Source organism: Mytilus edulis, chromosome 13 (assembly GCF_963676685.1).
Source record: "Mytilus edulis chromosome 13, xbMytEdul2.2, whole genome shotgun sequence".
Taxonomy (NCBI): Eukaryota; Metazoa; Mollusca; class Bivalvia; order Mytilida; family Mytilidae; genus Mytilus; species Mytilus edulis.
The window spans coordinates 5,506,062-5,523,268 of record NC_092356.1 but is presented as its reverse complement, the minus strand read 5'-3'; the positions used below and the strand labels follow the sequence as shown (position 1 = coordinate 5,523,268).

At 35.4% G+C, this 17,207-nt stretch overlaps 1 protein-coding gene across 2 annotated transcripts in view; it reads left to right on the top strand.

Annotated features, from left to right (window-relative positions):
• LOC139501630 (uncharacterized) overlaps positions 1–14,403 on the top strand; it is a 45,162-nt gene extending 30,759 nt beyond the window's left edge. For both annotated transcript variants that reach the window (XM_071290760.1, XM_071290759.1), the window contains exons 3-5: positions 10,281–10,389; positions 12,604–12,740; positions 13,960–14,403. In XM_071290760.1, coding sequence (XP_071146861.1) covers positions 10,281–10,389; positions 12,604–12,740; positions 13,960–14,260 — 547 coding nt within the window. In that variant the 3' untranslated portion in view covers positions 14,261–14,403. The remainder of the gene's footprint in view (positions 1–10,280; positions 10,390–12,603; positions 12,741–13,959) is intronic.
• The last annotated feature ends 2,804 nt before the right edge of the window (positions 14,404–17,207 follow it).

Here is a 17,207-nt window from a genome sequence, read left to right as displayed (position 1 = left end):
CATCTAGCTTATTCAAATGAGCATCGCAACTCGCTTATTCAAATGAGCATCGCAACTCGCTTATTCAAATGAGCATCGCATCTAGCTTATTCAAATGAGCATCGCAACTCGCTTATTCAAATGAGAATAAAGAAATCCGAGATCTGTATTTAGTTTAATTTCATTATTGTACATGTAGATCTGTATTGTCTACGGAGCATGTTAAAAATAAAGAAAGACAATGTTTAGCATAATCAGCTTTGGCCCCCATGATTCAGAAAAAAATTGTGTCTAAAATTGTCATATCACCATAGACGTCTTCTGGTAGCAACACATTTTGAACCGTAGGTTGTGCAATAAAAAAAAGATTATGGTTGTTTGCCTTAACCCTACATACCCCCAAAGATTATGGTTGTTTGCCTTAACCCTACACACCCCCAACGATTATGGTTGTTTGCCTTAACCCTACACACACCCACAGATTATGGTTGTTTGCCTTAACCCTACACTACCCCAAAGATTATGGTTGTTTGCCTTAACCCTACACACACCCAAAGATTATGGGTGTTTGCCTTAACCGTACACACCCCCAAAGATTATGGTTGTTTGCCTTAACCCTACACACCCCCAAAGAGTATGGTTGTTTGACTTAACCCTACACACCCCCAAAGATTATGGTTGTTTGCCTTAACCCTACACACCCCCAAAGAGTATGGTTGTTTGACTCAACCCTACACACCCCCAAAGATTATGGTTGTTTGCCTTAACCCTACACACCCCCAAAGAGTATGGTTGTTTGCCTTAACCCTACACACCCCCAAAGATTATGGTTGTTTGCCTTAACCCTACACACCCCAAAAAGTATGGTTGTTTGCCTTAACCCTACACACACCCAAAGATTATGGTTGTTTGCATTAACCCTACACACACCCAAAGATTATGGTTGTTTGCCTTAACCCTACACACCCCCAAAGATTATGGTTGTTTGCCTTAACCCTACACACCCCCAAAGAGTATGGTTGTTTGCCTTAACCCTACATACCCCCAAAGATTATGGTTGTTTGCCTTAACCCTACACCCCCCCCCCCCAAAGAGTATGGTTGTTTGCCTTAACCCTACACCCCCCCCCCAAAGATTATGGTTGTTTGCCTTAACCCTACACACCCCCAAAGATTATGGTTGTTTGCCTTAACCCTACACACCCCCAAAGAGTATGGTTGTTTGCTTTAACCCTACACCCCCCCCCAAAGATTATGGTTGTTTGCCTTAACCCTACACACCCCCAAAGATTATGGTTGTTTGCCTTAACCCTACACACACCCAAAGATTATGGTTGTTTGCCTTAACCCTACACCCCCCAAAGATTATGGTTGTTTGCCTTAACTCTACACACCCCCAAAGATTATGGTTGTTTGCCTTAACCCTACACACCCCCAAAGAGTATGGTTGTTTGCTTTAACCCTACATACCCCCAAAGATTATGGTTGTTTGCCTTAACCCTACACCCCCCCCCCCAAAGAGTATGGTTGTTTGCCTTAACCCTACACCCCCCCCCCCAAAGATTATGGTTGTTTGCCTTAACCCTACAGACCTCCAAAGATTATGGTTGTTTGCCTTAACCCTACACACACCCAAAGATTATGGTTGTTTGCCTTAACCCTACACACCCCCAAAGATTATGGTTGTTTGCCTTAACTCTACACACCCCCAAAGATAATGGTTGTTTGCCTTAACCCTACACACCCCCAAAGATTATGGTTGTTTGCCTCAACCCTACACCCCCCCAAAGATTATGGTTGTTTGCCTTAACCCTACACGCCCCAAAGATTATGGTTGTTTGCCTTAACCCTACACACCCCCACAGATTATGGTTGTTTGCCTTAACTCTACACACCCCCAAAGATTATGGTTGTTTGCCTTAACCCTACACACCCCCAAAGATTATGGTTGTTTGCCTTAACCCTACACACCCCCAAAGATTATGGTTGTTTGCCTTAACTCTACACACCCCCAAAGATTATGGTTGTTTGCCTTAACTCTACACACCCCCAAAGATTATGGTTGTTTGCCTTAACCCTACACCCCCCCCCCCCCAAAGAGTATGGTTGTTTGCCTTAACCCTACACCCCCCCCCCCCCCCAAAGATTATGGTTGTTTGCCTTAACCCTACACACCCCCAAAGATTATGGTTGTTTGCCTTAACCCTACACACCCCCAAAGAGTATGGTTATTTGCTTTAACCCTACATACCCCCAAAGATTATGGTTGTTTGCCTTAACCCTACCCCCCCCCCCCCCCCCCCCCAAAGAGTATGGTTGTTTGCCTTAACCGTGCACCACCCCCCAAAGATTATGGTTGTTTGCCTTAACCCTACACACCCCCAAAGATTATGGTTGTTTGCCTTAACCCTACACACACCCAAAGATTATGGTTGTTTGCCTTAACCCTACACACCCCCAAAGATTATGGTTGTTTGCCTTAACTCTACACACCCCCAAAGATTATGGTTGTTTGCCTTAACCCTACACACCCCCAAAGATTATGGTTGTTTGCCTTAACTCTACACACCCCCAAAGATTATGGTTGTTTGCCTTAACTCTACACACCCCCAAAGATTATGGTTGTTTGACTTAACCCTACACACCCCCAAAGATTATGGTTGTTTGCCTTAACTCTACACACCCCCAAAGATTATGGTTGTTTGCCTTAACCCTACACACCCCCAAAGATTATGGTTGTTTGCCTTAACTCTACACACCCCCAAAGATTATGGTTGTTTGCCTTAACCCTACACACCCCCAAAGATTATGGTTGTTTGCCTTAACTCTACACACCCCCAAAGATTATGGTTGTTTGCCTTAACTCTACACACACCCAAAGATTATGGTTGTTTGACTTAACCCTACACACCCCCAAAGATTATGGTTGTTTGCTCTACACACCCCCAAAGATTATGGTTGTTTGACTTAACCCTACACACCCCCAAAGATTATGGTTGTTTGCCTTAACTCTACACACCCCCAAAGATTATGGTTGTTTGCCTTAACCCTACACACCCCCAAAGATTATGGTTGTTTGCCTTAACTCTACTCACCCCCAAAGATTATGGTTGTTTGCCTTAACCCTACACACCCCCAAAGATTATGGTTGTTTGCCTTAACCCTACTCACCCCCAAAGATTATGGTTGTTTGCCTTAACCCTACACACCCCCAAAGATTATGGTTGTTTGCCTTAACCCTACACACCCCCAAAGATTATGGTTGTTTGCCTTAACCCTACACACCCCCAAAGATTATGGTTGTTTGCCTTAACCCTACACACCCCCAAAGATTATGGTTGTTTGCCTTAACCCTACACCCCCCCCCCCCCAAAGATTATGGTTGTTTGCCTTAACCCTACACACCTCCAAAGATTATGGTTGTTTGCCTTAACCCTACACACCCCCAAAGATTATGGTTGTTTGCCTTAACCCTACACACCCCCAAAGATTATGGTTGTTTGCCTTAACCCTACACACCCCCAAAGATTATGGTTGTTTGCCTTAACCCTACACACCCCCAAAGATTATGGTTGTTTGCCTTAACCCTACACACCCCCAAAGATTATGGTTGTTTGCCTTAACCCTACACACCCCCAAAGATTATGGTTGTTTGACTTAACCCTACACACCCCCAAAGATTATGGTTGTTTGCCTTAACCCTACACACCCCCAAAGATTATGGTTGTTTGCCTTAACCCTACACACCCCCAAAGATTATGGTTGTTTGCCTTAACCCTACACACCCCCAAGGATTATGGTTGTTTGCTTTAACCCTACACACCCCCAAAGATTATGGTTGTTTGCCTTAACTCTACACACCCCCAAAGATTATGGTTGTTTGCCTTAACCCTACACACCCCCAAAGATTATGGTTGTTTGCCTTAACCCTACACACCCCCAAAGATTATGGTTGTTTGCCTTAAAGGGAAACTTCGCAAAAAAATCAAAAATTGATATTATGTTCATTCTGTATAAAAATGTTCAAATTCATAGATATTAAAGTTTTATTCCGCTAGATAAGCGATCACCATCGATTTTAAATTTAGAGTATCAATTCTCCGAGATCCGCCATCTTGTCTTCTTTCCCGATGAATAAAAACGATATGTCTATAAACCACAAAGAAACAAAACTACAGTAACCGATGTAGTCGTAATTGCGTGTCGATATCTTGTCAATCGTACGGTTGTTTAATACGACTAACTAACTTGATACGGAAAATATTCTTACTTTTTTTAAATTACCATGGTCTGTTGTTTTTAAACTGTTGATATTGGAATTAGGTGAAAAGTCAAAGTTGAAATCATAAATAAGTGTTCCGTGAAAATTGTTTTCGAAAATCTAATTTGTTCATAATTCTTTAAAGTAATAAACTTTTTTCAAATATATTTTGATCTTCCCTTATCTGATCACCAGCATGGCTAAAGGTATTACTTCCAAAGGTATTGTGAGGGGTGTGAGGTGACACGTCCAGGTATTCAAGCGATTTCCTGTCGGGCTTGCAAGTTCATGTATCGTTTCACTTCTGCAGGTATTGATCAGTGTACACGGCTGATAACTTATAACTTATAACTTTCCATTTTGAACTATCAGATGTATAATATACAACTCTGTCTTACTTGTCATTACTAAACTCATACGCTTGTTTATAAATAACATTTCTGGTGTAAAGAATATAATTCATAATATATAAATAATACCCAAAAAATAAGATTTGATGAAATTAAAATCTATTTAAATATGTTTTCCAAGGGTGAATTTGGGAAAATGTAATATATAGTCACTGTCAATAGTGAAGGACAGATTGGAACAGACCAGAAATATTGATTTAAAAAAATGTACGCACTTGCCGACGATTCGTTTATACGACTGGATATAAAGTTACGGAACTATAGCGCAATTTAAAATATATACGTGTATACATTGAACATAAGAAAAAAACATATATTTTGAATAAATAGGGGTAAAAGTGTTGTAAATAGACTAGCCAACGTATGCCAACAGTATGTAATCATCGAATGTCGATAGACTACAGTTGTATACCAAAAGAAGAAGAGAACCAATTTGATTTAAATACAGGTCGATGTATAACTTTTGCTTTGGTTCATTGAAGCTGTGGACCTAGGAAAATCACAGATTTATATTTCAATAAGATTGTTCTCAAACAAAGGAAGGAATTCGTCATCACAATTGTTATATATGCCACTGGACGAACACTAATTATCCCCAGGGGATGTGAATATTTTGCTGGGAAACTTTTGAGTTTCAAAGTTTCAAATTAATTTCGGGATTTATTTTCTTTCTTGGTATTCAATAACCGAAAAAAGAATAAATTACTTGTTCGCTAAATAGGGACATTCTTGTCAGATAAAAGAATTTTAGTTATATTTAAAAAATAGGGAAATATGACATTAAATTGGTTCTGTCTTTTTTTAAACATCGTTAAAACGATGTGTGTCTATGGTGAACGCCACAAGAACCCTGTAATACTAGTACGAGAGTATAGCATGTAAACATTCCTTCTCAATAATATGGTTGTATTAGAAAACTTTTCATACAGATTGACAACTCATTGTCCGATATGCATGTAATATTTGCCACATGACGCCCATAGTTCTTTCTACCATCATCACCTTATTCCTTGATATTGCTGTAAACATCGATGGTTCACACCCAAACAAAATGGGAGTAATGAACCTTCAGAGCTTCTCCGTGTTATACACTTGTGAAATATATAGACGAAATTTCTGTATTGAAATGAATCTTCATCTCACAAACAGGATTTTCAAATAACGATTTTGAGTAATCACCTTACAAACCAATATAAACGTATGGCAAGATATAACCATGAAGGAATTTAGTTTTTGTCAGAACTCATCACTATATCATAAACGTATACGTATATATATGCATACAGTTTCAAATATCAAGAACAAGCGTTCGATGTCGATAGTCTGTTCTCTAACTGTTCAGAGTTAGACATGTCACTTGTTCATTCTTGGAAGCCTTCATATTCCCCGTCTAACGATGGGAACTCTTTCTGATTGTGTTGACTATAAATGCTTGTATGGTAATTCTGTCGTTTATCTGTACAAGCGGTTGCATTTCCTCTCCTTTCCCAACAAACAAACGAACGAAACGCAACTAGTCTGATTTCTCTGGAGCTCATCCTCAATGGCTCTTATACGTCAGGAAACTTACATGTATACTAATAATGATTGTTTCATGAACAACGATGTATGAACGAACTATTATAAATTCGTCAATATCTGTAATGCATGACTTAAGTATAACTTTTATTACAACTACTGTATTACTTATTTGGATTAATGACGGCTATCATGTTCAACATTGCACAACTATTATCATAGAATTTTAAAAAAAATCCTCAAAAATCCTCAAAAGATATAATGCCTTAGCTTAGATAATTAGTATTCTTTTCACAAAAAGTTCGTGTAAATGATTGTCAAATGAATTTAATTATGTAAGAATAAAATGTTAAAAAGAAACTAAAAAAAAATTATGCATGCTGTATTTTGTATTTTTTTGTCAATTAAAAACTTTAAAATTGCAATAGTTTTATAAGCATTTAAACACAGCCAGATTTGAATACAAGTTAAGAAATTCCGGTAAAGTCAATGATATCAAACAGATGTACAATAGTATATCAAATTGGGTAATATTGCATTTAGTTTTTATTAAAGATTAAAACTACTATTTTTTGCTTCATATTTGAATCTTTACGCCAATTGCCGCTAAGAAAGTAATCAAAAATTGTTTCCTTTTATTTTTATACACTTTCGGAATTACGAATCTGAATTTTATTTTCAATTAATTTACACAATTTAATTATTGTATCTGTATTCTCATCGTGTATTTAATCTTAGTGTATTAACATCATGACAGCATATACTCTAATCCTTTCTATTTATCCTTTCCAAATAACAACATTTATACCTGTGTACGCTTGAACTCACACCTGCGGCTAAATAGCTACAAGGTAAACGAATTGACCTCAAGCCGAGAAATATACAGTGACCTTTACAAAATAATATACACACTCTGCTCACACATTAGTTGCATTGAAATGATTATCAAAACAATAACGGTAAATAGAACTGAAATATTTTCAGTTCAATATCAGTAAAAATGTTCAATAAATATTTTATGAAAAAAATCTCAACAATAATTAATTAAATTTATTCAAAAACATTTACTAGAGATAATTTTATAGGAGTTTAATTCAATCAATACAAAACGGTATATATATATGCATATTCACTTTCGTTCATTCTTATATTGTGGTTTATAACTTCGACCATTCGTCAGCTGTGCGCTTTTAATTACGTATATTGTCGATAAGCTATAAGAGTTAAACAGATTTTATTTTTTCCCAGAATTCAATAAATCGGGCTAATACGTCACGACCCACTCGAGAATTCAACCAAAAAAGTTACAAATACTTGATTTTCTCCGTTATTAGAAGGAATATAAATTTAAAACTTTGCAAATGTGTTTTTTATGTTAAGATGAACATAATTAGATGATAAGTAAAAAATCGCGGAATTTCCCTTTAACCCTACACACCGCCAAAGATTATGGTTGTTTGCCTTAACCCTACACACCCCCAAAGATTATGGTTGTTTGCCTTAACCCTACACACACCCAAAGATTATGGTTGTTTGCCTTAACCCTACACACACCCAAAGATTATGGTTGTTTGCCTTAACCCTACACACACCCAAAGATTATGGTTGTTTGACTTAACCCTACACACCCCCAAATATTATGGTTGTTTGCCTTAACCTCACACACCCAAAAATAGCTGCCTACTCAAAATCGTTTATTATTCTGATGTGAAAAAGTGTTTTTAATCAGATAGGCATGGCGAGTAAAAAGTAAAACCTATGACACTTTAATTTCTCTTTTAATTTTTTTAAAAAAAAATGCCCACTTACCTACCTTCCCCCTATTTTAACCTTTGGATAGGGTTTGGACATTTTTAAGTGTGGCCTTGCGGCCTAGGGTTTTCTGAAGATTGTAGGTTCGAAAATGCACACAAACTCATCACAATTTGACAACAACAAAAAATGTTTAAAATGTGTTGATCCAGAAGTCTTGAATTCTTAAAAAAAGACATTATTTTTTTTAATGGAAAGGCTTTTCAAAAAGATCCATTTGATAACAAAATTATGGCCATTTTGACATTTTACGAGAAATGCAAAACCATATTTGGCCTATAGCGAACTTTTTTCTTTTGGTGTGTTCAAAAAAGCTTCTCAAACCAAACCAAAAATATAATAACATAAAATGAGGTTTAAGCTTTAAAAATTATACAAAAGCTTGAAAACATGAAGATCTATATATACTCAAAAGTACTGATCACTCGTAAACAACTCTGTCAAATCTTATCTCATGTTGTTACCGTGGTCACCCAACTTGACTGAGGTTTAAATAGCCGATTGTGATTATCGAATTAAAACAGGATTATCTCCCGTTTGTCAGTTAAATGCCAACGGAAACACGACTGATATGAATGAAAAGTACCGAATACTCAATGCCATCAAATGTATATAAATAATATGCATTTATCAGTATTGACCATAAAATCAGGCGATATATGATATATCTGTTTACATTTATATCTGACCTTGATCTATCTCTAATAGTGATATGAACATGCATCTTATACATATATGGTATGTTTGATACTTAAGAAAGTAAATTTTGTAACTTTCTTTTTAAGACAATAAATAAATGAAATGACATTTCAATAATGTTTTATCACTGATTTACACAAATAACTTGGATATTAAACGTTGTTTTATGCCCCACCTACGATAGTATCTAAGGGTTTTATGTTTCCAGTCTGTGCGTCCATTCGTTTGTCCGTTCGTCCGTTTGTTCTTTCGTCCGTCTGTCCCGTTTCAGGTTAAAGTTTTTGGTCAAGGTAGTTTTTGATGAAGTTGAAGCTTAGAACATAATCATGTTCCTTATGATATGATCTTTCTAATTTTCATGCCAAATAAAGGTATTTATGCACGGTCCTTTGAACATAAAAAAAATGATAGTGCGAAAGAGGGGGGGAGGGGCTCCTACGCTATTTATTGATTATGTTATATATCCAGGTCATATTATTGGTGATCAGTTTTCATTCAATTTGGTCAAAGAAACCAACCACCGGTACACAGGCAAAATTTACTCACATGAATTTCACATGAATCTCACATGAAATTCACATGAAAAATTTCACGCGAGATTCACCTCAATCGAGCTTATACATGAAACTCACGTGAAAATTTTCATGTGAATTTCTCGTGAATTGAGATTCACATGAATCTGATGTGAAATTTTTCACATGAATTTCACGTGAAATTTACAACAAAATTTTTTAATATTTTTCATGATTTTGATTAAATTTAAAAATTTAGATGTTATTTGAAGTACTCTATTTTGAAAATTCATGTGAATTTCACATGAAAAAATATACGTGATTTTCATGTGAAATTCACATGAGTTTCACATGAGATTCACATGAAACTCACCAAAACTAATTTCACGTGAGTTTCACGTATAAGCTCGTTTGAGGTGAAATTCATGTGAATTTCACGTGAGATTCACATGAATTAAATTTCACGTGAAATTGATGTGAGTGATATTTGCATGTGTAAGAAAACTAGCATGGTAAAAATTGAGCGCACCTGCCAAGTGCGGGATCTGAACTCGCAACATTAGAGCCGACAAGCTAGTGATAAAGTAGGGTTCGATTTCTTAAGACCACTTGACCCCTACTAAGCATCAACATTAATGTAATAAGACTTATACATGATCATTATAAAACGTAGTCCCAGATTACTCTAACGTCCAACCGTAAATGCCAGACAAGCTGGGGCCCCACATACTAGCTAGGCTTGTCTGGGGCCCCAGCTTATATAAAACACATCTGACTTTAGAAATGTGACAAAATGATTACAAACAAAAATGTATAAAAAAAATCACAGCTAACATTTTCTTCAATCAAAGTTGAAATGTAACTGAATGTAATCCTGTAAATATTCATTAATCCAAGAAAAATGTACATATAATTTATTGATAGGGAAACTTGTATGTACTTAGGTAAATTATCAATCTATGTAACGAACGTTATTTAGTCGTAGTTTTAGTTGGGGTTGGGGAAGGGGAAACAGTTAAGGGTTTGTCTCTTTTACAAATATCCCATCTCTTCTTGTATTTATGAAAACTGTTTTATATTGATTTTGCAGGAGTCTAAAAGTTTCTGCTGTGGACTTCATTCACTTCATACGAGACAGCTGGAACTTTCAGAAATGTGACAATGATATAGTAATATTACTATCAAAAGATGACAGAAAGGTATACAATAACATATATATCGATTGATAGATTATAGGTTAATAAACGTCCAGTGACAAATATTTCATACCCTTTTATGACGAAATAACTGTTTGTTTGAATTACTGTATATTAAACTTATTAATGAATTAAAACCCGAAAAACTGCTTCACCATGCATCATTTGAATTTTGCTAAGCTCCATTTTACAAACAAAATATGCGTGCGGGTACCTCACTGTATTCCGGCATGTATGACACTTTTGGAATAATCATTCATTACCCTTACTGAAAAATCAGCCTTCTGGCGAACTATTGTGGCAGATCTGCCGCAAACACTGCGGTAAGGTTGCTGCAAATAGTTTGCCGCAACTTCACAGCGACTTTTTACCATGCAAATGAAGGTTGCGGCAGACTTGCCGCAAAGTTTGATAGCCTTATATAGTTTGTGGTGAACTTCTGGCGAATATTTGTGGTGAACCTCTGGCGAACTCTGATAGCCTTATATAGTTTGTGGCGAACTTCTGGTAATTTTTGCGGTGAACTTCCGGCAAACTTTTAAAGCCTTCTATAGTTTGCGGTGATCTTCTGGCAAATCAAGTGATAATGATGACCTATGACTACCTTTATATTTAATTTTTTTTCAAAACTGTACGTCTTATTCAAAATGATGCACATGTCATACATGTGGATCAAAATTAATTATTATGACCAATAACTGATTATTACCTGCTCACCTTCTGATCAAATTACATTTTTAAAGAAATGTGAAAGAGAGAAATAAAAATTGTGACCACAATAAAAACAATGTAGGTACATGTATATTTATTAATTTACTCAGTGCATAATTCAGAATGAGCTGATTAATTTCTTAACAGATTCATATGTATGAAAAAATCAAGAACAGATCTGTCTTTATAAGGCCAATTATAAAAGAAACTGGGATTAACATGATTAAGGCATTACAACATTTAGCATAAAATATCATATCTAAAATATAAATCTGACAAATGTGATTAAACAATATAGAATTGCAAGTTGTTTTGAAGACTTTTCCTGCAAAACATCATTATCCACAAAGTTTAAGATTACAACTGTAATGATATTTCTCTAAGGGCAATAAGAATTTAACACAATCGTTATTTCAAAATGGGGGTTCTTTGACATAATTTTTGTATCAATAAAAGCAAATTAACATGCAAAAACTGTCTAAATTAACTTACAAAGAGATGATCAATGATGCATGACCTGTTCCAGGAACTAATTGAATCATATATAACTCAGACATCTATCATATAAAACATCCATTTACTTTTAACATGAAAAAACCAACATTAAAAACTCCCTCCTATTTCAAATTCAAAGAAGCAGGATGTCTGAGTTTAGTGCAGGGAGCATGCTCAGTATGCTATAAAGTTTGTGGCGAAGTTCCAGCAAACTTTAGGACTCCTTTAAAGTTTGTTTACAAAGTTCTTTCAAATTTAAGAAAGTTAAGAGTTTGCGGCAACCTTGCGGAAAACTTTTACATATGTTTGCCAAAAGGTCGCTGCTAGCGGCGAACACTGGTGAACAACTTTCAGGTCTTCTGGCGAACTAAAAAGATTGCCGCAAGGTTGCAGCAATGTTTCTCTTTTCATAAGGGTATGGATTCCCGAAATCGGTTACCATGTACATGCGTCAGTACTACAATAAAATTGAAAGGGTATGGGGTTTCCATACATGACACATACTAGTAATTAGCATGTGCACAAAAGAGCAAAAAAAAAAGCAAAATCAAAGGAACAGCACTTGAATTGCTGTTATTCATCTCAAAATCACAATAAGGAATTCAGCACAGAACAAAAAAATACATAAAAAACTCTCATTTCATCGCAAGTTTAACACGGCTACTAGCATCGGTTTATAAGTTATTAGTTTCAAACTGAAGTTCACGGCGCAATTGTGAATTGATGAACAAAGCCATGATGTAATATTAAATAAAAAAATTCGGCAATGAAAAAAAACCGAGTTAATTTATAATTCAGTTGAGTTTTAGTCTCTCAAGAAAAAAGAAAAGTGAGAAAATACAAAAGCGATATTGAAACTAATAACCAATGGAAAGACATTTCGTTAATCTCGAGATTATAACAAAACCTTACAATTAATGAAGGATTTATCTCCCCTCATAATAAATAGCTATTAATTATATTCTAAAATATGTGATGTTACATCCGTGTAATTTGTTTACTCCTTTGTAGGTATACACAGAAGCAGGAACGACTGCCGATAAGATTCTTACAGAAGATTGTATCGATCAAGTCCACGATATCATTGAATCTGATCTGTCCGATGGAAAGTATTATGAAGTATTAAGAGAAATGACAACACAATATAAGTAAGTACGTTTATATCGCATCTCCATTCATCACAGCTCGGCCGATTGCGTACCTTCATTTAACGATAGAAGTAGAGTAGCGGATTCTCTCGAGGATTACCGATTGATAGCATCTTTTCATTTAACAAGAAGAGTTGTTTCCCCTTTTGAATGACTGTTTTGTCTATAATTTATGTGGCAAATTTTGTCCTCCTTTTTTTCTAAAACGTGAGACAAGGGACTATATCGTTACGAATGTGAAACTCCCGATAATCGAAATTAGCAAAAATACATATCGACAAATGGAGGTATCGATGGAAGGTTATTTGTGTGTAGAATCCGAATGGGGGGAAAACTATAATTGAAGCCTACGAATCTTCCGCTTGATATTTGTTGTACTAATATTTATATAATAGTTCTTGAAAAACTGGTCATTATCGTGATATATCCTACGGGCAGTCCATGTATCACGATAATGACCAGTTTTTCAAGAACTATTATGTGTATTTCATTGAGAAACCATGTTTTGGAAAATTCTCATAAATTCAAAATGCCTACAGCGAACTCGAGTAGTTGTACGATTTCTATGGCAAAGAGTGAAGACCAGTCGACGTAATACTGCCATTTATTTTAGTGCAATTTTTCAGTATATAAATACTTAATCAAGTTATCTTTAATTTTAAAGAAAACATATAATAAACAATTCAACAACTTAAATATAATATTAAAAACAGGAACATGTTTTATAAAAGGAACATCTCTCTAAACAGAGAAACCACGCCCCAACGGTCATTATCAGACGAAAACCACGCCCCAACGGTCATTATCAGACGGAAACTACGCCCCACCGGTCATTATCATGTAAAAGTTCGTTAACGACCGGTTTTATGGTCCGATGGAATTTATTACTGAAGAATAATGAATGTCATGTGACCCCTTTTAATCCAATAAGAGAATCTTATTCTCAACCGATATGAAATAAATTATAATAAATAACTACTATTGTACTTTTGATAAAAAGGGGAAACATTAATCATACCTTATCCAGACTTATAAGAATAGCAGTCTGACTTTCATTCGTGAAATATACGAATATACTATATTTTCCTCTGGCCTTGGCTTCCGACAATAAAATCCTATTAGGTAAGGTAATTTTATACATTCAAAAATTAATAAAAATAAAAGAAGCCTAATGAATTGTATTATTTGATACAACTAGTATGTATTTCTTGTTTTTTAGAATTATATTATCAGAAGGAAACTGTGAATACATTTCTGAAAAGAGAACAATGACAATAGTAGCTTTTACAGTTGGTGCTGTGTTTGGCACGATCGTCCTGACATTTTCTGTATGCGCATTAATTCTTAACCGGAAACAAGGGCGCTATCAAAAACAATCGGATGATGACGAAATTGAAAAAAAAGTAGGTCGTACTAGTCGACCTTTGTACCATAGCAACCATTCGTTTGACGGAGTCACTGGCGATGACATTTGTAATATTGACAAAGACAATAATGAAGGAATAAAAGACAATTGCTGATATTTAATTTAATAAATATTTATTTATGATGAGAAAGAAAAGAATTGTTTGATTTCTGTGCCAGATTGATCAGTACATATATATGACTGCTTATTCGTTATACTAAGATTTTGTTAACTGTAGATATAAAATAGGTAGACTTTTATTTGCATTCCAATGAGACAAATTTTTATTAAAAACCTAGGTCAAACACTTCAGGTAACTTAAGCAATTAAGCTGCTCTCTATACGATGTTCTTCAACAGTGAGCACAATTCATATCGTACATCTTGCTATCAAGCGAGCAATGTTCCCATGCCAGTGGTGTAACAATACACGTTCAACCAATATTATAACGTTACAAAGAAGACGTACAGGTGTGCTTGTAAAACAAACAACTATCCACATGAGAACAAATGAATGAGATGTAAATAAACTTTAGATAGGTCATCATACGGCCTTTAACAATGAGTAAAACCAATGCCGTATAGTCAGTTATAAATTATGTCAAATTTATTGTAAAACAATTCAAACTTGACAACCAACGGCATGAATTGTGTAAAACAAATACCCAATAAACAAATGACATATTTTGGACATAAAACGAAGACAAACTACTGAACTACAGGTCACTGACCTGGACATACACATAACCGAATGTGAGTGTTGGAACATATTTTGGAGCACCAAACTCTTCCCTTATATAAGACAGGGTTGCACAAGCGCACCCAACATTCATTACTGAAACACACAATTTGCCATAAATGAGTGTTTGATGCAGGCCTGCAGCAAACATTAATATCCAAATGTGTGTTTGCCACATACCTGCAGCAAATATTTATATGCAAATAAGTGCTTGCTATTCTTACAATGAACCAAATTTAGTCAATTAGTACACAAGGTCATGAATTTGAAATAAAATGACTAATAAAAAGGAAATTTTTCATTTCGGATTTGAGTTTGAACATTTCAACATTTTCTTCGCTGCATATACTCTTGAGAACATGCTTTACAAAAAAGTGTCAATTAAAAGTAAAATCACAAAATTACTGAACTCCGAGGAAAATTCGAAATGAAAAGTAACTAATAACATGGCAAAATATAAAGATAAAACACATCAAATGGATAGACAACAACTGTCATATTTCCTACTTTGTACAGACGTTTTTCAATGTAGACAATAATGGATTGAACCTGGTTTTAAAGCTAGCTAAACCTGTGACGTGTATGCAATACTGGTAAGTAAAAATGTCACATATAAGGGCAAATAGTCTATTTTTTTAGGTCACATTCGTAAAAAGAGAATGGGATTGTTGTAACGACATAAGGAACATACCGATAACATACTCGTATATTAACAACAAATAAGCAAACTACAAAATGTATAAAGAAATGGTCATGTCATCACATCCGTATAAATCCACTAGACCCAATATATCGACACGAGTTTTTCTCGAGGAAATGTATTGGTTGAGGGTTGATATAGTGTGTGATATTGAAACATTCAAATCATGTTTAGTCTTCAGTGCTCTTTGATAAAATTGAGAATGAATTAAAATGGGGAACGTGTCAAACAGACAACAACCCGACCATAGAACAGACAACAGCAGGAGGTCACCAACAGGCCTTCAATGCAGCGAGAAATTCCCACACCCGGAGGCGTCCTTGAGATTGCCCATAAACAAATATATATACTAGTTCAGTGATAATTAACGCCATACTCAACTCCAAATTGAACACAAGAAATTAAAATTAAAAATAATACAAGACTTACAAAGGCCAGAAGCTCCTCCTGACTTGGGATAGGCGCAAAAAATGCGGCTGGGTTTAGCATGTTTATGATATCTCAAACCTCCCCCTATATCTCTAGCCAATGTAGAAAAGTAAACGCATAACAATACGCACAAAAAAAAATCAGCTCAAGGGAAGTCCGAGTCGGATATCAGAAGATGTTACCAAAGAAAATAAACACAATGACAATAATACATAGATAACAACAGACTACTAGCAGTTAACTGACATGCCAGCTCGCAACTTCAATTAAACTGATTGAACGATTGTGTCTTCATCGTATGAATATCAGGCACAATCCTTGCCGTTAAGGGTTTAGGGTTATTGTGTCTGTTTAGTTAACGCATCATTGTAAATATTACGGAATTTGATGAAACTGTAATCAAAGTGAGAGGGTTGGCGCTAAAAAAACAGGTTTAATCCACCATTTTCTACATTTGAAAATGCCTGTATCAAGTCAGGAATATGACAGTTCTTGTCCATTCGTTTTTGATGCGTTTTGTTATTTGGTTTTGCCATGTGGTTATGGATTTTCCGAATTGATTTTCCTCTAAGTTCAGTATTTTTGTGATTTTACTTTTTAGTATCATACCCTCATAATATATAAGAGAAGAACATAACCCGTGTCATGCCAACAACTGGCTTTGTAAATGAATGTGTTTAGTTTCGATGCAAAGACCCTATAAGTAAATCAATATTAACGCCAAAATATGCAATCTTTAATGACCTGTCAGCAGTATCGTAACTACAGTGGAGATCACTTCTAACCTCTCAATAGAACTGTCAGAATATTCTGTCATAGAACTGTTCTAACCTGCCCTAGAACAGTTCTAGCTAGAACAGTTCTACCCTAGAACTGTTCTAGGTAGAACTGACTAAATCAGTTCTAGGTAGAACTGTCAGGATCAGTTCTAGGGTAGAACTGTCTAAAACTGTTCTAGGTAGAACTGACAAAAGTTCTAGCCGTAGAACTGTCATCAGAACTGACTAAATCAGTCAGGACTGTAGAACAGTTCTAAATGACGTCACTGCAGAAAGGGCAATTTAGAATTTAGAAGAAAAAATCAGTTACATTTTTTTTACTATATATAATAGCAGATGTTTCTATATTTTTTACTGATCAAAAGTTACATGTACAAATATCGAAGTGGATAGGAGGTTATCCAACTCATCGGAGA